Source organism: Mobula birostris, chromosome 28 (genome assembly GCF_030028105.1).
Source record: "Mobula birostris isolate sMobBir1 chromosome 28, sMobBir1.hap1, whole genome shotgun sequence".
Lineage (NCBI taxonomy): Eukaryota > Metazoa > Chordata > Chondrichthyes > Myliobatiformes > Myliobatidae > Mobula > Mobula birostris.
Genome location: NC_092397.1, coordinates 39191792 through 39214412, shown reverse-complemented (window position 1 = coordinate 39214412; position 22621 = coordinate 39191792). Strand labels below are relative to the sequence as shown.

At 47.6% G+C, this 22621-nt stretch overlaps 2 protein-coding genes across 3 annotated transcripts in view; one reads left to right on the top strand and one right to left on the bottom strand.

The window, feature by feature from the left end:
- The window catches only part of snx15 (sorting nexin 15), a 33895-nt gene extending 30564 nt beyond the window's left edge, over positions 1-3331 (top strand). For both annotated transcript variants that reach the window (XM_072245472.1, XM_072245471.1), the window contains exon 9: positions 906-3331. In XM_072245472.1, coding sequence (XP_072101573.1) covers positions 906-908 — 3 coding nt within the window. In that variant the 3' untranslated portion in view covers positions 909-3331. The remainder of the gene's footprint in view (positions 1-905) is intronic.
- A 3935-nt stretch (positions 3332-7266) lies between these two features.
- Positions 7267-22621, bottom strand: part of naaladl1 (N-acetylated alpha-linked acidic dipeptidase like 1) — a 152908-nt gene continuing 137553 nt past the window's right edge. Inside the window, exons 19-21 of the mRNA XM_072245914.1 lie at positions 10215-10302; positions 8200-8292; positions 7267-7519 (exon numbers count right to left, since the gene is read on the bottom strand). Of these exons, the coding sequence (XP_072102015.1) occupies positions 7336-7519; positions 8200-8292; positions 10215-10302 (365 nt within the window). The 3' untranslated portion in view covers positions 7267-7335. The remainder of the gene's footprint in view (positions 7520-8199; positions 8293-10214; positions 10303-22621) is intronic.

The following is a 22621-nucleotide window of genomic DNA, read 5'->3' as shown; positions in this document are numbered from 1 at the left end:
ACTGATACACGTCACTCCGTCCTGTCGTAGGGTGGGGACCGATACACGTCACTCGGTCCTGTCGTAGGGTGGGGACCAATACACGTCACTCGGTCCTGTCGTAGGGTAGGGACTGATACACGTCGCTCAGTCCTCCCGTGGGGTGGGGACACATGAATCTGTCCTGTCGTAGGGTGGGGACACGTCACTCTGTCCTGTCGTAGGGTGGGGACCAATACACGTCACTCTGTCCTGTCGTAGGGTGGGGACCGATACACGTCGCTCAGTCCTCCCGTGGGGTGGGGACACATGAATCTGCCCTGTCGTAGGGTGGGGAGCGATACACGTCACTCCGTCCTGTCGTAGGGTGGGGACCAATACGAATTTCACAGTAAATTTATTATGAAAGTACACTTTTGTCATCATCTACAATTCTGAGATTCTTTCTTGTGGGCATTCACAGAAAGTGCAAGAAACAGAATAGAATCATTTAAATCCACACTCAACAGAACGGTAACACAGCCAGCACAGACAGCAGTAATAATAAATAAACAACCAGTTAATATTAAAAACTTGAGATTCAGAGTCCTTGAAATTGAGTCCATAGGTTGTGGAAACAGTTCTGTGATGGGGCAGGTGAAGTTATCTCCTCTGGTTCAGGAGCCTGATGGTTGAGGGTAATAACTGTTCCTGAACCTGGTGATGTGGGACCTGAGGCTCCTGTACCTCCTTCCCAATGGAATCAGTTCAGAGTTGAGGTTATCCTCACTGGTTCAGGAGCCTGATGGTTGAGGAGTAATAACTGTTCCTGAACCTGGTGGTGTGGGACCTGAGGCTCATGTATCTCCTTCCCGGTGGCATCAGTGAGAGGAGAGCATATCCTGGACACTATGTCACTGAGTGTATCCCTCACTTTTCTCTTCCAGTGACTGCAGAGCGTACCCTGACTGATCGCCAGGACCAAAGACCGTGCCCTGCTCCCTTGGGGGCCTTCCAGGACACAGCGTTCGGAGCCTTATCCTGATACCTCCTCCACGTGCCTGAACAAAGATGTGCGTAATAGTTTTATCCAAAGTCTTCCAGAACACTGACCTTGCTGACTGACTCCCTCTGTCCTAACACAGTGCTATTGTAGATAGAGCGCAGCCTCCTGGTAAGAGAGAGCTAGAGGTCGGGGTCTCGGTCAGGGGCGAATCCCCAGTCTTAGAAACCAGCTCAGCCACACGCACCCTGGTCCAGGAGTTACAGGGCTGTGGGTATTGAGGTGTGAGGGGGGAGGGTGTTCTCTGTGTAAACACTGTCCTGTGTGAAGAAGCACAGTGTCCCTGCTCTCTGGATCCAGTTGGGAGGACACTGAGGCCTGTGGTGGGCTCTAGTTCCAATCCACAGGGCTGGTGGGGTGGAGATGGGCTGGCCACGCTGAGGCCAGACTACACACAGATGTGGGGCTGGCACTGTGAACCCCTGCACTGGGGCTGGTGTCCAGACAGTGTGAACCCCTGCACTGGAGACAACTGTTCAGCCAGTGGGGTCCCTGCACTGTGATCCCTGCACTGGAGACAGATGTCAGACAGTGTGATCCCTGCACTGGAGACAGACGTGCGAACAGTGTGATCCCTGCACTGGAGACAGATGTCAGACAGTGTGATCCTGGCACTGGAGACAGATGTGTGAACAGTGTGATCCCTGTGCTGGAGACAGATGTCAGCCAGTGTGATCCCTGCACTGGAGACAGGTGTCAGACAGTGTGATCCCTGCACTGGAGACAGGTGTCAGACTGTGATCGCAGCACTGGAGACGGGTGTCAGACAGTGTGTTCCCTGCACTGGAGACAGATGTGTGGACAGTGTGTTCTCTGCACTGGAGACAGATGTGCAGACAGTGTGTTCTCTGCACTGGAGACAGATGTGCGGACAGTGTGATCCCTGCACTGGAGACAGGTGTCAGTGTGTTCCCGGCACTGGAGACAGGTGTTAGACAGTGTGATCCCTGCACTGAAGACAGATGTGCGGGCAGTGTGATCCCTGCACTGGAGACAGATGTGTGGACAGTGTGATTTTGGCCATGTGGTTTGGGCTGTACCACTGGGATGTACTTCGACTGAAAGAGCCTCCTGCTCCCCACCGGGACAGAGAACTTCAGCCCTGACAGTGCAGCACCTCCCTCCGGCCTGTACTGCTGGAGGGGCATGGGGTGGGGGTGAGGAGAAAACCTAACCCCAGGTAAAGATCCTGACCCACTCACCCTCCCCATTGTTCTCCCTGAAGTGGTGAGGCCCCTGGGGGATCACTCTGCTTTTGCTGATTGACGCAAGGAGCTGGGTGTTGGATATTTTGTTCTGTCTCGTCTATCCCTCCTCCCACTCCCCTTTCTATCCCCCTTCTTCCCCCTCCCTCCTTTCCTTCCCTCCCCTCCTCCGTCTCACTCCCCTATCCCCTTCCCTTCCTCCCTCGTTCCTCCCTCGTTCCTCCCCCGTTCCTCCCCCGTTCCTCCCCCGTTCCTCCCTCCTTCCTCCCTCCTTCCTCCCTCCTTCCTCCCTCCTTCCTCCCTCCTCCCTCCCTCCTCCCTCCCTCCTCCCTCCCCTGCCTCTTCCCTTCCCTCCCTCCTCCTTCCTCCCTCCTGCCTCTCCCTCCTCCCTCGCCCCTTTACATTGTCCTTCCACCTCCCACCCTGTCTTCCCTCCTCCACCCTCAATGTTGCTGAGCTGTGAGAAACTCTCCCCACCCTGGATAGACTTGTGCCCACCCTCCAAAGCGACAAGTGAACACTCGGATTTAAGCCTCCTGACTCTGCTGTTGTTGGCCTGTGTGTGTGTGTGTGTGTGTGTGGTGTCTGTGTGTCTCTGTGTCTGTGTGTGTGTATGTATCACTGTGTCTGTCAGTCTGTGTGTGTGTGTGAGAATGTGTCTGTGTGTCTGCTGTTGGCCTCTGTGTGTGTGTGTGTGTGTGTGTGTTTGTGTGTCTGTGTGCCTGCTGTTGTTGGCCTCTGTGTTTGTGTCCGCTTGTCTGTCTGTGTGTGTGTGTGTCTGCTGTTGGTGTGTGTGTGTGTGTGTGTGTGTCTGTGTGTGCTGGTTTCTAGGTGTGTGCAGGTTGCTGCAGGTCTCACTGTCTGTCAGCCGCACACGGCGGCCTCCCCTCTAACTGCCAGTCCGAACACTCTCGAGCCTTAATGTTCAAATATCTCAACAGGTTAATTTATTTTGTAATATTGCATATTGTGTGTCTCTAATCAAAGTGATTCCAATTAATCTGGTTGTCTGTTGCGTTCTGTTTATTGTTGAAAGTAAAGTTATTGTATGTCACCATCTACACCCTGACATTCATACTCAATAAATCCATAATGGAAAGATAACCATAACAGAATCAATGAAAGGCCTCACCAGCTTTGGTTCAGTCAGTGTTAAAGACAACAGATGTGCAAATATAGAAAGGAAGAAATAATAGTAATAAATAAGCAGTAAATATTGAGAACATGAGATAAAGAGTTCATGAAAGTGATCTACAGGTTGTGGGAACGGTTCAGTGAAGTTGAGTGAAGTTATCCCCTCCTGGTTCAGGAGCCTGATGGTTGAGGGGTAATAACTGTTCCTGAACCTGGTGGTGTGGGTCCTGAGGCTTCTGTACCTCCTTCCTGATGGAATCAGTTCAGAGTTGAGGTTATCCTCACTGGTTCAGGAGCCTGATGGTTGAGGGGTAATAACTGTTCCTGAACCTGGTGGTGTGGGACCTGAGGCTCCTGTACCTCCTTCCCGATGGAATCAGTTCAGAGTTGAGGTGATCCTCACTGGTTCAGGAGCCTGATGGTTGAGGGTAATAACTGTTCCTGAACCTGGTGGTGTGGGACCTGAGGCTTCTGTACCTCCTTCCCGATGGAATCAGTGCAGAGTTGAGGTTATCCTCACTGGTTCAGGAGCCTGATGGTTGAGGGTAATAACTGTTCCTGAACCTGGTGGTGTGGGTCCTGAGGCTCCTGTACCTCCTTCCTGATGGCAGCAGTGAGAAGAGAGCATGTCCTGGGTGGTGGGGGTCCCTGATGATGGATGCTGCCATCCCACGACAGTGTCCAGTACAGATGTGCTCAATGGTGGGGAGGGCTTTACCCGTGATGGACTGGGCCGTATCCACTATCTTTGTAGGATTTTCCATTCAAGGGCATCGATATTTCCATACCAGGCTGTGCTGCGGCCCATCAAAATACTCTCCACCACACATCTATAGAAGCTTCTATAAAATCTTAGATGACGTGCTGAATCTTCACAGTTCCTATCTTGGACTCTGGTGGTCAAACGGAGAACGTGCAAACTCCGCAGATGGATCAGACCAGGGTTTCTGAAGCTCTGAGACCGTCTGCTTAACTTCTCATCCCACACTGATGAAGTGTCCCGGCCTGAAGCACTGACTGTTTAGTCCTCTGCACGGATGCTGCCTGACCTGCTGAGTTTCCCCAGCATGTGTGTGTGTTGCTGTGGATTTCCAGCATCTGCAGAATCTCAGGCGCCTACACTTCTCCCAGGTGGAAAGAGTGTTTCAGATCAGGAGAGGGAGGGTTCGTTTTCTGTAGAGCCAAGGTGGCTGAGCGGGAGCAGAGAGACCAGACAGGAAGAAGCCTTTCCTCGTGGCAGAGGGTGTAGGAGGAGAGGGGCAGGAGATTTAGAGGGGATTCTCCCCCGGGTGAGGTGGTGGGGCAAAGACGCTCACTCTTTGGAAATGCCAAGACGAGGACTCTACTTGGAATGTGCACAGTATTCACTAGTCATCGCAGATGAGACCTGTTTTTATCCTGTTCAACTGTGAGTTTTAAAGTGTGGGTTCGGAGTCTGATTCTGGGACAGAGGATCAGAGCTGAGTGAGCAGCTCCTCTGTGTGTGTGTGTGTGTGTGTGAGAGAGAGAGAGAGACTTGCTGTGTGCATGAGCAGGATATGAGAGAGTAGGGGTGTGGATGTATGTGTGAGTGATTGTATGTGCATATGATTAGATGTTTTGCGGATGCACTCAGTGACCATTTTATAAGGTACAGTATCTCCTGTGGTCATTGAGTGCATGTTCCTGGTTTCCTGCTGCTTGTGAAGCCCAGCCACTTCAAGGTTCAATGTATCGATGCTCTTCTGCACACCACTGTTGTAACGTGTGGTTATTTGAGTTACTGTCAGCTTGAACCAGTCTGGCCATTCTCCTCTGACCTCTCTCATTAACAATGTGCGTTTTCACCCACAGAACCGCCGCTCACTGGATATTGTTTTCTTTTTTTTCTCGCACCGTTCTCTGTAAACGCTAGGGACTGTTTTGTGGGAACACCCTTGCATTGTACTTGTGCACCAGGTGAACATACACTCAACGACTCAAACATTCCTTGTACTGTAGTTGTGCACGGCCTCTGTCACCCACACTGTTGTGACGTCTGAACAGAAAACCACTATGTTATAAACAAATGGCTTATCAGTTATCGCCATTCACAATAGTTAAAGTCAATCGAAACTTCAAGCAGACAGCCGACGATATTTTGAAGTTATCACGGTAGAGCCTTAGCTGTTGGAGATATTGCACATCCTTCCGTGATCCCTATCGCATCCGTCTCAGGAACCCGGTATTGTGTAAAAGGACTGTGTTTACGGAAAACCTTTATAGGAACGTCTCACCACAGAGGCCTCCAGCACAACCCCTTGCTGATTTGATCCGATGCAAATGACTGTTTGAAGTTTCGACTGACTTTAACGGCTCGAGTGCACAAGTACAATGCAAGGGATGTTTGACTGATCTGGTGTGTGTGTTCACCTGCTCACGTACAAAATAGGTGATGTTCGAGTCGTTCAGTGAGTGTGTTTACCTCGTGCACAAGTACAATACAAGGGATGTTTGAGTCACTGAGCGTGTGTTTACCTCGTGCACAAGTACAATACAAGGGATGTTTGAGTCACTGAGCGTGTGTTCACCTCGTGCACAAGTACAATACAAGGGATGTTTGAGTCACTGAGCGTGTGTTCACCTCGTGCACAAGTACAATGCAAGGGATGTTTGAGTCACTGAGCGTGTGTTCACCTCGTGCACAAGTACAATGCAAGGGATGTTTGACTGATCTGGTGTGTGTGTTCACCTCCTGCTCACGTACAAAATAGGTGATGTTCGAGTCGTTCAGTGAGTGTGTTTACCTCGTGCACAAGTACAATACAAGGGATTTTTGAGTCGTTGAGTGTGTGTTCACCTCGTGCACAAGTACAATACAAGGGATGTTTGAGTTGTTGAGTGTGTGTTCACCTCATGCACAAGTACAGTACAAGGGATACTTGAGACGTTGAGTCTGGTCATCCAGCCCATGAAACCACCTCACTATTTTCCCTTTTTTGAACTGCTCGTTTAATCTATATCTATATATACTTACTGTAATTGACAGTTTTCATTATTCTGTATTGCAAAGTCCTGCTGCCACATACTGTAACAACAAATTTCACGACATATGCCGGCGATGTGAATTGGGATTCTGATTCTGAACGGGGTTGAGAGGGGTGATGGAATGGCGGAGCAGACTCGATGTGCTGAACAGCCCAGTCGTGCTCCTCGTCTGATGGTCTGTGCGCTGGTTAAGGAGGCCAAGACTTCCTCGCGTTCCTGCCATGTCCGTGAGGAGTCCCTGTACGTGCATCAACGTCCCTCTTGTTTGTCAGTACCACCGTTCCCTCCCCTCTCCCTTCCCCTTTTCCCAACCATGATTCCCCTCTCCCTGCCCCCTTCCCACTCTCAGTCCACAATAGAGACCCAGATCAGAATCAGGTTTATCATCACTCACACACGTCATGAAATTTGTTTTTTTTTGTGGCAGCAGTACAGTGCAACACATAAAATTACACCAGTAGTGGGCAAAAGTCTTAGGCTCCCTAGCTTTCTATTTGTGCCTGTGTAGGGGGGATCCGAGGAGGAGTTCTTTCCCGCAGAGAGGCATTGGGATCGGGAAGACACCGCAGGTGGTGGTGGAGACGGGGACTCTGAGAGGCGACAAGAAGCAGGCTTACCAACGGAGATACACAGTGCAAATGATAGGAAATTTATTGGTTTATTTAGAGATACAGAGCGGAACTGCCGAGCCGCGCTGCCCCGCCAACCAACGATTGAAGCCTCTCCTAATCACAGGACAGTTTACAATGATCAAACGTGTTTGGAGTGTGGGGGGAACTGGAGCACCCAAAGGAAGAGCCCACGGGGGGACCTGCTGACTTCTCACAGGTGATCAGCATCGAACTCCGACGCCCCGAACTGGAATGGCGCCACTCGAACCGCTGCACCACCGTGACGGGATGGGTACTTGAGGGCCACACGGTCAGCTTCCGTGCGGTAGGCAGTGAGGGGCGGGGGTTGCCCAGGCCGTTAGGCGGGCAGTGGGCCGTCGAGGGTGGAGGCCGCGCTATCCAGCGAGTGGATGAGGATAGTTATATGTCTCCGGACCGCGTCCCAGGCGGATGGTTCTGCTGTTTCCAGGGCAAGTTGCACGGCGTCCGCCAGCCCCGGGAATGTCTGCACCGGAGAGCTCTGCGAGGCGTAGAGGACGTGACTGTGGACAACATCAGAGACACCGTCAGTGCGGGAGGGGAATCACTGAAACGCCCCATTTGCAGAGAGAGACTCCCGTCAGTGCGGGAGGGGTCATTGAGATCCCCACTGACGGAGAGAGACACCGTCAGTGCGGGAGGGGGGGAATCACTGAAACGCCGCGTTTGCAGAGAGAGACTCCCGTCAGTGCGGGAGGGGTCATTGAGATCCCCACTGACAGAGAGAGACACCGTCAGTGCGGGAGGGGGATCACTGAAACGCCCCGTTTGCAGAGAGAGACTCCCGTCAGTGCGGGGAGTGGGTCACTGAGATCCCCACTGACAGAGAGAGACTCCCGTCAGTGCAGGAGGAGGAAAGAGAGAGACTCCCATCAGAGGGGTATGGAATTGTGTGTGTGTGAGAGAGAGAGAGAGAGAGAGACCCCCATTAGAGGGGTGTGGTATTGAGAAAGAGAGAGAGACCCCCAACAGAGGGGTATGGAATTGTGTGTGAGAGACAGAGAGAGAGAGAGACCCCCATTAGAGGGGTATGGGAATGCAAGAGAGAGAGAGGAGGAAGAGAGAGATCGGTGGGGGAAGGGAGAGAGTTCGCGAATGGTGGGGGCGGCTGGGGGCCGGGGGACATTTGCGGTGAGAGGAGGGTTGAGGATGGGGGTGGGTGGGCGATGGTGAGCAGACGTACCGGTAATAGAGCTGGTCTGGGAAGGCAAGCGGGTCGAGGAACGATCTCTCCAGGAGCATCAGCTGATCGTTCACCTTCCGGAGCTGCAGGGGTCTGAGACAGAGAGAGAGAGAGACCGGTGGGACTGGTGGGTTAGACCGGGGGCTGGGGGATCAGTATGACCCAGTGAGCGTCCTTCACCCCTCCCGCTACCTCAACAAAGCCCCATCAAACACCCCACCCTGTCGCAATACATTCCCACCCTACACCCCTCACCCTACCCGAACACACCCCCACCCAATACCCCTGACCCAACCCCAACACACCCCACCTAACACCCCTCACCCTACCACAACACCCCTCACCCTACACCCAACACCCCTCACCCTACCCCAACACCCCTCACCCTACCCCATCACACCCCCACCCAACACACCTCACCCAACCCCATCACCCCTGACTGTACACCAACACAATCCCACCCAAAACCCCTGACCCCACCCCATCACATCCCCACCCAACACCCCTCTCCTGCCCAATACACCCCCACCTAACAACCATTCCCTACCCCAATACACCCCCTGCCCAAACTCTTCTCCTAGCCCAATACACCCCTCCACCCGTCACACCCTCCCTGTACCCTAGTACACCTCCAACCAACACCCCTTCCCCTACTCCAATCCATCCCCCACCCAACACCCCTCCTATCCCATACATCCCACCTAACACCCCTCCTATCCCATACACCCCTTCCCCTACCCCAATCCATCCCCCACCCAACACCCCCTCCTATCCCATACACCCCTCCCTATGCCCCAAATACACCCCCACCCAACACCCCTTCCCCTGTCCCATACACCCCTCTACCTGTCACAATACACTCCCCAACCAACATGCCTCTCTTGCCCCAATACACCCCAACCCAACAACCCAACCCCTACACAACACCCCTCCCCCTGCCCCAATTCACCCCCTGTATACCCCTAACATACCAAACCCTACCCAGCCTGACACATTGTCCCAAAACCACACGTTGAGAAATTTATGCAACACGCACAAAGTTGCTGGTGAACGCAGCAGGCCAGGCAGCATCTATAGGAGGAGGCACAGTCGACATTTCAGGCCGAGACCCCTCGTCAGGACTAACGGAAAAAAGAGATACTAAGAGATTTGAAAGTGGGAAGGGGAGGGGGAGATCCAAAATGATAGGAGAAGACAGGAGGGGGAGGGATGGAGCCAAGAGGTGGAAAGTTGATTGGCAAAAGGGATACAAGGCTGGAGAAGGGGAAGTATCATGGGATGGAAGGCCTAGGGAGAAAGAAAGGGGGAGGGGAGCACCAGAGGAAGATGGAGAACAGGCAAGAAGTTACTGTGAGAGGGAAAGAGAGAGAATAAATAAATAAATAATAAATTAGGGATGGGGTAAGAAGGGGAGGAGGGGCATTAACGGAAGTCAGAGAAATTCCCTCCTGTCTTCTCCTATCATTTCAGGTCTCCCCCTCCCCCTCCTACTTTCAAATCTCTTACTATCTTTTTTCCGTTAGTCCTGCCGAAGGGTCTCAGCCTGAAACGGCGACTGCACCTCTTCCTAGAGATGCTGCCTGGCCAGCAACTTTGATGTGTGTTGCTTGAATTTTCAGCATCTGCAGATTTCCTCGTGTTGAGAAATTTGTTGTTTGGCGTACATAATGATAAAATTGTATTTACAGGAAGAAATGTGTGTCACTCTATATATCTATGTATTTATAAACATTTACATTAAATACCTAGTGTAAAAAGAGAAAAAGTAGTGGAGTAGTGTTCATGATTTCAATGTCCATTCAGAAATCTGACGGCAGAGGGGAAGAAGCTGTTCCTGAATTGTTGAGTGTGTGTCTTCAGGCTTTTGTACCTCCTCCCTGACAGTAACAGTGAGAAGAGGGCATGTCCTGGGTGATGGAGGTCCCTACTGAGGGATGCTGCCTTTTGGAGGCACCTTTCAGTGGTCAGGCCTGATGAGCTGCCCTGACCGAGGTCAGGGGACTGGGGTAACTAACCTCTCCCGCAGATTCTCCAGTTGGGTGAGACGATTGCTGAACGATTGATACTGGCGGTCCAGTCGCTCGACAGCGCTCCGCAGGGGGACTGTAACACAACAGTTCGAAAGTTGGCCAGAAGTAACGAAGACACTCTGAACAGCAACCCAGCACAAAGGTGGCCGCACCACAGTAACCCTGCAGGTGAGATGTGGGACGCCCCAAGGCCGGCAAATCGGACCCAGTGCGCTCGACCCAGCACAGGTCCTGAGAACATCCGCACACACTCACTTGAGTGTATACCTACGGTTGATTTACAGGCTGGGATCTAATCCGGAGATTCAGAGGGTTTATTTATAGAATAACTGAGTCATGGCTGAAAGAAGGCCATAGTTGGGAGCTTAACTTCAAAGGAAATACCTTGTATCAGAAGGACAGGGAGGAAGGCATAGGCGGTGGTGTGGCTCTATTGGTAAGAGATGGAATTACATCTTTAGAAAGAGGTGACATAGGTCAGAGAATGTTGAATCTTTGTGGGTGGAGTTAAGAAATGGCAAGGGTTTGAAAAAAACATTATGGGAATCATATATAGGCCTCCAAATAGTAGCCAAGACATGGGGTTGAGATTGTAAAGGGAGCTGGAAAATGCATGTAATGACACAATTGGGGACTTCAATATTCAAGGGGATTGGGAAAATCAGGCTGGTGTCGGATCGTAAGAGAGGAGATTTGTTGAATTCCCTCAAGATGGCTCTTTAGAGCAGCTTGTGCTTGAGCCTATTCGGGGAAAGGTGTTCTGTAATAACCCAGATGTTATTAGGGGGCTGAATGTAAAGGAACCCTTAGGGGTCAGTGATCATTATTTGATAGAATTCATACTGTATTTTATGACAGAGAAGCATATGTCACATATGGAATGGAATAAAGGGAATTACAGAGGCGTGAGAAAGGAGCTTGCCCAGGTGGTTGGAGAAGGATACTGGTGGGGGTGATGGCAGAGCAGAGATGGCTGAAGTTTCTGGGAATAGTTCACAAGGCCTCCAAGAGGAGATGCTGTACTTAATCTGGTATTGGGAAATGAACCTGGTCAGGTGTCAGGTCTCTCAGTGGGAGAGCATTTTGGAGATAGTGATCACAATTCTATTTCCTTTACCATAGCATTGGAGCAGACAAGTTAGGGAAATGTTTAATTGGAGTAAGGGGAAATATGAAGCTATCAGGCAGGAAGCAAAGATTGGAAACACGTGGCAGAAATGGCAGAAATGTGGCAAACGTTCAGGGGATATTTGTGTGGCATTCTGCATAAGTATGGTCCGATGAGACAGGGAATAGATGGTAGGGTACAGGAACCATGGTGTACAAAGGCTGTAGAAAATCTAGTTAAGAAGAAAAGAAAAGCTTACAAAAGATTCAAAAAACGAGACAATGATAGAAAATTATAAGATTAGCAGGAAGGAGTTTAAGAATGAAATCAGGAGAGCCAGAAGGGGCCATGAGAAAGCCTTGGTGGGCAGGATTAAGGAAAACCCCAAGGCATTCTACAAGTATGTGAAGAGCAAGAGGATAAGACGTGACAGAATAGGACCAATCAAGTGTGACAGTGGAAAAGCGTGTATGGAACTGGAGGAGATAGCAGAGGTAATTAATGCATACTTTGCTTCAGTATTCACTATGGAAAAGGATCTTGGTGACTGTAGGGATGACTTGAAGTGGACGGAAAAGCTTGAGCATGTAGATATTAAGAAAGAGGATGTGCTGGAGCTTTTGGAAAGCATCAAGTTGGATAAGTCACCGGGACCGGACAAGATATACCCCAAGCTACTGTTGGAAGTGAGGGAGGAGATTGCTGAGCCTTTGGCAATGATCCTCACATCATCAATGGGGACAGGAAACGTTCCAGAGGATTGGAGGATTGCAAATGTTGTTCCCTTATTCAAAAAATGGGGTAGAGATAGCCCAGGAAATTATAGGCCAGGAAATGATAGACCAGTGGGTCTTACTTCAGAGGTTGGTAACTTGATGGAGAAGATCCTGAGAGGCAGGATTTATGAACATTTGGAGAAGCATGGCTTTGTGAAAGGCAGGTTGTACCTTGTGAGCCTGATTGAATTTTTTGAAGATGTGACTAAACACATTGATGAAGGAAGAGCAATAGATGTAGTGTATATGAATTTCAGCAAGGCATTTGAGAAGGTACCCCATGCAAGGCTTATTGAGAAAGTAAGGAGGCATGGGATCCAAGGGGACATTGCTTTGTGGATCCAGAACTGGCTTGCCCACGGAAGGCAAAGAGTGGTTGTAGACGGGTCATATTCTGCATGGAGGTCGGTGAGCAGTGGTGTGCCTCAGGGATCTGTTCTGGAATCCCTTCTCTTCATGATTTTTATAAATGACCTGGATGAGGAAGTGGAGGGATGGGTTAGTAAATTTGCTGATGACACAAAGGTTGGAGGTGTTGTGGATAGTGTGGAGGGCTGTCAGAGGTTACAGTGGGACATTGATAGGACGCAAAACTGGACTGAGAAGTGGCAGATGGAGTTCAACCCAGATAAGTGTGAGGTGGTTCATTTTGGTAGGTCAAATATGAAGTCAGAATATAGTATTAATGGTAAGAGTCGTGGCAGTGTGGAGGATCAGAGGGATCTTGGGGTCCGAGTCCATAGGACACACAAAGCTGACTGTGTGGTTATGAAGGCATATAGTGCATTGGCCTTCATCAATCGTGGGATTGAGTTTAGGAGCCGGGAGGTAATGTTACAGCTGTATAGGACCCTGGTCAGACCACACTTGGAGTACTGTGCTCAGTTCTCGTCGCCTCACTACAGGAAGGATGTGGAAACTATAGAAAGGGTGCAGAGGAGATTTACAAGAATGTTGCCTGGATTGGGGAGCATGCCTTATGAGAATAGGTTGAGTGAACTTGGCCTTTTCTCCTTGGAGTGAGGGAGGATGAGAGGTGACCTGATAGAGGTGTATAAGATGATGAGAGGCATTGATCATGTGGATAGTCAGAGGCTTTTTCCCAGGCTGAAATGGTTGCCACAAGAGGACACAGTTTTAAGGTGCTTGGAAATGAGGAGATGTCAGGGAACACACATCAAAGTTGCTGGTGAACGCAGCAGGCCAGGCAGCATCTCTAGGAAGAGGTACAGTCGACCTTTCGGGCTGAGACCCTTCGTCAGGATGTCAGGGGTAAGTTTTTTACGCAGAGAGTGGTGAGTACGTGGAATGGGCTGCCGGCGACGGTTGTGGAGGCGGATACGATAGGGTCTTTTCAGAGACCCCTGGATGGAGATATGGAGCTTAGAAAAATAGAGGGCTGTGGGCAAGCCTAGGTAGTTCTAAGGTAAGGACATGTTCGGCACAGCTTTGTGGGCCGAAGGGCCTGTATTGTGCTGTAGGCTTTTTATGTTTCTAAGAAGTTGTTCTCAAAAGGCTGGGGTAGGCAACCATGGCTGACAAGGGAAGTTAAGGACTGCATAAAAGCCAAGGAAAGGACATATAAGGTAGCAAAAGTGAGTGGGAAGCTGGATGATTGTGAAGTTTTTAAAATCCAACAAAAGACAACTAAAAAGCTATAAGAAGGGAAAAGATTAAATATGAGGACAAACTAGCTAATAATATAAATCAGGATACTAAAAGTTTTTTTCAGTTATATAAAGAGTAAAAGGGAGGTGAGAGTTGATATTGGGCCACTGGAAAATGATGCTGGTGAGGTAGTAATTGGGGCAAAGAAATGGCAGATGAACTTAATGAGTACTTTACATCAGTCCACTGTGGAAAACACTAACAGTGTGCCAGAGGTCTATGAGTGTCAGGGAGCAGGAGTGAGTTCCATTGCTATTACAAATATGCTAGGCAAACTCAAAGGACTTAGGGTGGATAAGTCACTTGGACCAGATGGACTACATCCCAGAGTCCTGAGAGAGGTTTCTGAAGAGAAAATGGATGCAGTGGACATGATCTTTCAAGAATCACTTGGTTCTGGCATGGTCCCGCAGGACTGGAAGATTGCAAATGACACCCCACTCTTTAAGAAGGGAGGAAGGCACTACCTTACTTTCCCTTTTCTATTTTCTATTTATGATTTATAATTTAAATTTTTACTATTTACTATCAATTTGTACTCCAGGGAGCACGAAGCGCAGAATCAAATATCATTGTGATGTTTGTACGCTCTAATATCAATTGTTTGGCGACAATAAAGTAAAGTAAAGTAAAAGAAAGGAAATTATGGTCTAGTTAACCTAACCTCAGTGGTTGGGAAACTGTTGGAGTCTATTATTAAGGATGGAGTTTCGAGATACTTGTAAAGGGATATCTTTCCTGCCAAATCTGTTAGGACAAAGGAGAGGCAGTGGACGTCATCTACTTGGATTTTCAGAAGGCATTTGATAAGGTGCCACACACGAGGCTGCTTAACAAGATAAAATCCTATGGTGTTACAGGAAATATTCTGGCATGGATAATGGAATGGCTGACAGGCAAGAGGCAGTGAGTGGGAATGAAGGGGGCCTTTTCTGGTTGGCTGCGGTGACTAGTGGTCAGTATTGGGACCGCTACTTTTCACGTTGTTTGTCATTGATTTGGACAATGGAATTGATGGCTTTGTGGCAAAGTTTGTGTATGATATGAAGATAGGTGGAGGGGTAGGTAGTGCTGAGGAAGCAATGCGATTGCAGCAGGACTTAGACAAATTGGAAGAATGAGCAAAAATGTGGCAGATGGAATACAGTGTTGGGGAATGTATAATAATGCATTTTGGCAAAAGGAACAATAGTGTGGACTAATATCTAAATGGGGAGAAGGTTCAAACGTCAGAGGTGCAAAGGGACTTGGGTGTCCTCGTGTAAGACTCCCAGGATGTTAATTTACAGGTTGAGTCTATGGTAAAGAAGGCAAATGCACTGTTGGCATTTATTTCAAGGGGACTGGAATATAAAAGCAAGGAGATAATGCTGTTGTTTTATAACAGCGGTGCTCTGGCAGGATAGATTAGTGGACTCGTCTAGGGAGGCTATTTGGGTGGAATTGAGGAATGGGAAAAGTGTAGTGACGCTTATAGGGATGTATTATAGACCACCTAACGGGGAGTGAGAATTGGAGGAGCAAAATTGTAGGGAGATAGCAGATATTTGTAGTAAGCACAAGGTTGTGATTGTGGGAGATTTTAATTTTCCACACATTGACTGGGAAGCCCATACTGTAAAAGGGTTGGAGTTTGTCAAGTGTGTGCAAGATAGTTTTTTGCAGCAATACATAGGGGTACCAAATAGAGAAGGGGCAGTGTTGGATCTCCTGTTAGGGAATGAGATAGGTCAGGTGGCGGAGGTATGTGTTGGAGAGCACTTCGGGTCTAGTGATCACAATACTATTAGTTTCAATATAATTATGGAGAAGGATACGACTGGACCCAGGGTTGAGATTTTTGATTGGAGAAAGGTTCACTTTGAGGAGATGCGAAAGGATTTAGAAGGAGTGGATTGGGACAATTTGTTTTATGGGAAGGATGTAATAGAGAAATGGAGGTCATTTAAAGGTGAAATTTTGAGGGTACAGGATCTTTATGTTCCTGTTAGGTTGAAAGGAAAGGTTAAAAGTTTGTGAGAGCCATGGTTTTCAAGGGATATAGGAAACTTGGTTTGGAAAAAGAGAGGGATCTACAATAAATATAGGCAGCTTGGAGTAAATGAGGTGCTCGAGGAATCTTAAGAAAGAAATTAGAAACGCTAAAAGATGATACGAGTCTGCTTTAGCAAGTAAGGTGGAAATAAATCCAAAGGGTTTCTACAGTTATATTAATAGCAAAAGGATAGTGAGGGATAAAATTGGTCCCTTAGAGAATCAGAGTGGACAGCTATGTGCGGAGCCAAAAGAGATGGGGGAAATTTTGAACAATTTCTTTTCTTCGATATTCACTAAGGAGAAGGATATTGAATTGTGTAAGGTAAAGGAAACAAGAAGGGTAGTTATGGAAAGTATGATGATTAAAGAAGAGGAAGTACTGGTGCTTTTAAAGAATATAAAAGTGGATAAGTCTCCGGGTCTGGACAAGATATTCTCTAGGACCTTGAGGGAAGTTAATGTGGGAATAGCAGGGGCTCTGACAGAAATATTTCAAATGTCATTAGAAACGGGGATGGTGCCGGAGGATTGGCGTATTGCTCATGTGGTTCCATTGTTTAAAAAGGGTTCTAAGAGTAAACCTAGCAATTATCGGCCTGTGAGTTTGACGTCAGTGGTGGGTAAATTGATGGAAAGTATTCTTAGAGATGGTATATATAATTATCTGGATAGAAAGAGTCTGATTAGGAACAGTCAACATGGATTTGTGCGTGGAAGGTCATGTTTGACAAACATTATTGCATTTTTTGATGAGGTAACTAGGAATGTTGACGAGGGTAAAGCGGTGGATGTTGTCTATATGGACTTCAGTAAGGCCTTTGACAAGGTTCCACACGGAAGGTTAGTTAGGAAGGTTCAATCGTTAGGCATTAATATCCATATATAATCACATAACAATTACAGCACGGAAACAGGCCATCTCGGCCCTTCTTGTCCGTGCCAAACTCTTACTCTCACCTAGTCCCACCAACCTGCGCTCAGCCCATAACCCTCCATTCCTTTCCTGTCCATATATCTATCCAATTTAACTTTAAATGACAACATCGAACCTGCCTCAACCACTTCTGCTGGAAGCTTGTTCCACACAGCTACCACTCTCCGAGTAAAGAAGTTTCCCCTCATGTTACCCCTAAACTTTTGCCCTTTAACTCTCAACGGGGCAGGACTGCGCAAGCATGTGTAAGTCGGCCCGTGAGGCCGCGGGAGTATTTAAAAGAGAGCAGAGTAACGGAGCAGGCGATGTTGTAGCGGGCGACGTATTAGAAGGAGACAGAGTAGGAAAGCTTTGGCTCCTGAGGCTTCGGCGAGCTGAGGCTGAGGAAGAGCTTCACTCCAAGTGAGGTAAGGTTGGGTAAGTTCCTTTAAGAAATCTAATTACCTTAAGAGTAGGTAATGGAGGCAGCAGTTAGGGCAGTCGAGTGCTCTGTTTGCAGTATGTGGGAAGTCAGGGCGAGCACAATTGTCCCTGATGACTACACCTGTAAAAGGTGAATCCAGCTGCAGCTCCTGACAAACCGAGTTAGGGAACTGGAGCTGGAGCTGGATGAACTTCGGATCATTCGGAAGGCAGAGGCAGAAATAGACTGGAGTTACAGGGAATTAGTCACCCCTAAAAGTCAGGAGACAGGTAGCTGGGTGACTGTCAGGAGAGGGAAGGGGATTAGACGGAATGAGCAGAGCACCCCTGTGGCCGTTCTTACCAATAATAAGTACATCATTTTGGATACTGTTGATGTGGTCGACCTACCAGGGACAAGTTGCAGTGGCTGGGTCTCTGGCACTGAGGTGGGACCCTCAACTCAGAAGGGAAGGAGGGAAAAGAGGAGGCAAGTAGTGATAGGGGATTCGATAGTTAGAGGGATGGATACAAGGTTCTGTGGAAGAGATCGATAATCCTGGATAGTCTGTTGCCTCCCTGGTTCCAAGGTCCGCGATATCTCAGTTCGAGTTCTTGGTATTCTCAAGAGGGAGGGTGAGCAGCCGGATGTCGTGGTCCATGTAGGGACCAATGACGTGGGTCGGAAGTGTGAGGAGGTCCTGAAAGGCGAGTTTAGAGAGTTAGGCACCAAGTTAAAGGACAGGACCTCCAGGATTGCAACCTCAGGATTGCTACCAGTGCCACGTGCAGGGGGTTTAGAAATAGTAAGGTAGTGCAGATTAACATGTGGCTGAAGACATGGTGCAGGAGGGAGAGCTTCAGATTTATAGATAATTGGGCAGTTTTCCAGGGAAGGTGGGACCTGTTCCGGCGGGATGGTTTACATCTGAACTGGACGGAGACAAATATTCTTGCAGGTAGGTTTGCTAGAGAGGCTCCGGTGGATTTAAACTAGATACGAGGGGGGAGGGGAACCAGAGTGTAGGAACAGATGTAGGGAAGAAGGAAGAAAAAGAAAACAGTAAAGTTGTTTGCACCGTTAGTGATAAACAGAGAGTAAGAGGTGGGAAATTTCTTAAATGCATTTAATTTAATGCTAGGAGCATTATAAGAAAGGTGGATAAGCTTAAAGCATGGATTGATAGCTGGAAGTACGATGTGGTAGCTATTAGTGAAACATGGTTACAGGAGGGGTGTGATTGGCAACTAAATAATCCTGGATTTAATTGCTTCAGGTGTGATAGAATTGGAGGGACAAGAGGTGGAGGTATTGCATTGCTTGTCAGAGAAAATTTACAGCAGTGCTTTGGCAGGATAGATTAGAGGGCTCATTTAGGGAGGCTATTTGGGTGGAGTTGAGGAATGGGAAAGATATAGTAACACTTATGGGGGTGTATTATACACCACCAAATGGGGAGCGAGAATTGGAGGAGCAAATTTGTAAGGAGATAGCAGATATTTGTAGTAAGCACAAGGCTGTGCTTGTGGGAGATTTTAATTTTCCACACATTGACTGGGAAGCCCATACTGTAAAAGGGCTGGATGGTTTGGAGTTTGTAAAATGTGTGCAGGATGGTTTTTTGCAGCAATACATAGAGGTACCAACTGGAGAAGGGGCAGTGTTGGATCTCCTGTTAGGGAATGAGATAGGGCAGGTGACGGAGGTATGTGTTGGAGAGCACTTCGGGTCCAGTGATCACAATGCCATTAGTTTCAATATAATTATAGAGAAGGATAGGACTGGACCCAGGGTTGAGATTTTTGATTGGAGAAGGGCTAACTTTGAGGAGATGCGAAAGGATTTAAATGGAATGGATTGGGACAATTAGTTTTATTGGAAGAATGTAATAGAGAAATGAAGGTCATTTAAAGGTGAAATTTTGAGGCTACAGGATCTTTATGTTCCTGTTAGGTTGAAAGGAAAGGTTAAAAGTTTGAGAGAGCCATGGTTTTCAAGGGATATTGGAAACTTGGTTCGGAAAAAGATACCTACAAAAAATATAGGCAGCTTGGAGTAAATGAGGAGCTTGAGGAATAGAAAGAATGTAAAAAGAATCTTAAGAAAGAAATTAGAAAAGCTAAAAGAAGATATGAGGTTGCTTTGGCAAGTAAGGTGAAAATAAATCCCAAGGGTTTCTACCGTTATATTAATAGCAAAAGGATAGTGAGGAATAAAATTGGTCCCTTAGAGAATCAGAGTGGACAGCTATATGCGGAGCCAAAAGAGATGGGGGAGATTTTAAACAATTTCTTTTCTTCGGTATTCACTAAGGAGAAGGAAATTGAATTGTGTAAGACAAGGGAAATAGGTAGGGAAGTTATGGAAATAATGATGATTAAAGAAGAGGAGGTAATGGAGCTTTTAAGGAATATAAAAGTGGATAAGTCTCCGGGTCCTGACAGGATATTCCCTAGGACTTTGAGGGAAGTTAGTGTGGAAATAGCAGGGGCTCAGACAGAAATATTTCAAATGTCATTAGAAACGGGGATGGTGCAGGAGGATTGACGTATTGCTCATGTGATTCCGTTGTTTAAAAAGGGTTCTAAGAGTAAACCTAGCAATTATCGGCCTGTGAGTTTGACGTCAGTGGTGGGTAAATTGATGGAAAGTATTCTTAGAGATGGTATATATAATTATCTGGATAGAAAGGGTCTGATTAGGAACAGTCAACATGAATTTGTGCGGGTAAGGTCATGTTTGACAAATCTTATTGTATTTTTTGATGAGGTTACTAGGAAAGTTGACGAGGGTAAAGCGGTGGATGTTGTCTATATGGACTTCAGTAAGGCCTTTGACAAGGTTCCACATGGAAGGTTGGTTAGGAAGGTTTAATCGTTAGGTATTGATATCAAAGTAGTAAAATGGATTCAGCAGTGGCTGGATGGGAGACACCAGAGAGTAGTGGTGGATAACTGTGTGTCAGATTGGAGGACGGTGTGTAGCGGTGTGCCTCAGGGATCTGTACTGGGTCCAATGTTATTTGTCATATACATTAATGATCTGGATGATGGGGTTGTAAATTGGATGAGTAAGTATGCAGATGATACTAAGATAGATGGAGTTGTGGATAATGAAGTAGGTTTTCAAAGCCTGCAGAGAGATTTAGACCAGTTAGAAGAGTGGATTGAAAGATGGCAGATGGAGTTTAATGCTGAAAAATGTGAGGTGCTACATTTTGGTAGGACTAATCAAAATAGGACATACATGGTAAGTGGTAGGGCATTGACAAATGCAGTAGAACAGAGGGATCTATGAATAATGGTGCATAGTTCCCTGAAGGTGGAATCTCATGTGGATAGGGTGGTGAAGAAAGCTTTTAGTTTGCTGGCCTTTATAAATCAGAGCATTGAGTATAGGAGTTGGGATGTAATGTTGAAATTGTACAAGGCATTGGTGAGGCCAAATTTGGAGTATTGTGTACAGTTCTGGTCACCAAATTATAGGAAAAATGTCAATAAAATTGAGAGAGTACAGAGAAGATTTACTAGAATGTTACCTGGGTTTCATCTCCTAAGTTACAGAGAAAGGTTGAACAAGTTAGTTCTTTATTCTTTGGAGTGTAGAAGTTTGAGGGGGAACTTGATAGAGGTGTTTAAAATTATGAAGGGGATAGATAGAGTTGACGTGGATAGGCTTTTTCCATTGAGAGTGGGGGAGATTCAAACAAGAGGACATGAGTTGAGAGTTAAAGGGCAAAAGTTTAGGGGTAACATGAGGGGGAACTTCTTTACTCAGAGAGTGGTAGCTGTGTGGAACGAGCTTCCAGCAGAAGTGGTTGAGGCAGGTTCGATGTTGTCGTTTAAAGGTAAATTGGATAGCTATATGGACAGGAAAGGAATGGAGGGTTATGGGCTGAGTGCAGGTCGGTGGGACTAGGTGAGAGTAAGAGTTCGGCATGGACTAGAAGGGCCGAGATGGCCTGTTTCCGTGCTGTAATTGTTATATGGTTATCAGACACTAGTCAGGCTGCACTTGGAGCAATGTCAGCAGTTTTGGGCCCCATATCTCAGAAAGAATGTGTTGTCATTGGAAAGTGTCCAGAGGAGGTTTATGAGGATGATTCCAGGAATGAAGGTGTTAACAAATGTGGAGCATTTGGCAGCCTTGGGCCTGTACTCACTGGAATTTAGGAGAATGCGTGGGGATCTCATTGCAACCTACCGAATGTTGAAAGGACTAGTTAAGGTGGACGTGGAGAGGATGTTTCCTGTGGTGGGGGTATCCAGAACTAGGGGGCACAGTCTCAAAACTGAGGGGTGACCTTTTAGAACAGAGGTAAGGAGGAATTTTTTTAGCCAGAGAGTAATAAATCTGTGGAATGCTCTGCCACAGACTGCGGTGGAGGCCAAGTCCGTGTGTATATTTAAGATGGAAGTTGATAGTTTCCTGATCGGTCAGGGCACTAAAGGACATGGCGAGAAGGCAGGTGTAAGGGGTTGAGTGGGATCCGGGATCAGCCATGATGGAATGGTGGAGCAGGCTCGATGGGCTAAATGGCCTAATTCTGCTGCTATGTTTAATGATCTTATGGTCTAATAACAGATCCCCTGGAGTGGGTTACAGGCTGGGATCTAACCCAGGGGTTCACAGGGTTTATATACAGATTAACAGATTCCCAGGAGTGGGTTACAGGCTGGGATCTAATCCATGGATTCACAGGGTTTATATACAGAATAACAGATCCCTGGGAGTAGGTTACAGGTGGGGATCTAACCCTTGGGTTCACAGGGTTTATATACAGAATAACAGATCCCCGGGAGTAGGTTACAGGCTGGGATCTAATCCAGAGGTTCACAGGGTATATATACAGAATAACAGATCCCTGGGAGTGGGTTACAGGCTGGGATCTAATCCAGGGGTCCATAGGGTTTATATACAGAATAACAGATCCCTGGGAGTGGGTTACAGGCTGAGATCTAATCCGGGGTTCACAGGGTTTATATACAGAATAACAGATTCCCAGGAGTGGGTTACAGGCTGGGATCTAATCCATGGATTCACAGGGTTTATATACAGAATAACAGATCCCTGGGAGTAGGTTACAGGTGGGGATCTAACCCTTGGGTTCACAGGGTTTATATACAGAATAACAGATCCCCGGGAGTAGGTTACAGGCTGGGATCTAATCCAGGGGTTCACAGGGTATATATACAGAATAACAGATCCCTGGGAGTGGGTTACAGGCTGGGATCTAATCCAGGGGTCCATAGGGTTTATATACAGAATAACAGATCCCTGGGAGTGGGTTACAGGCTGAGATCTAATCCGGGGTTCACAGGGTTTATATACAGAATAACAGATTCCCGGGAGTGGGTTATAGGCTGGGATCTAATCCGGGAGTTCACAGGGATAATATACAGAATAACAGATCCCTGGGAGTGGGTTACAGGCTGGGATCTAATCCGGGGGTTCACAGGGTTTATA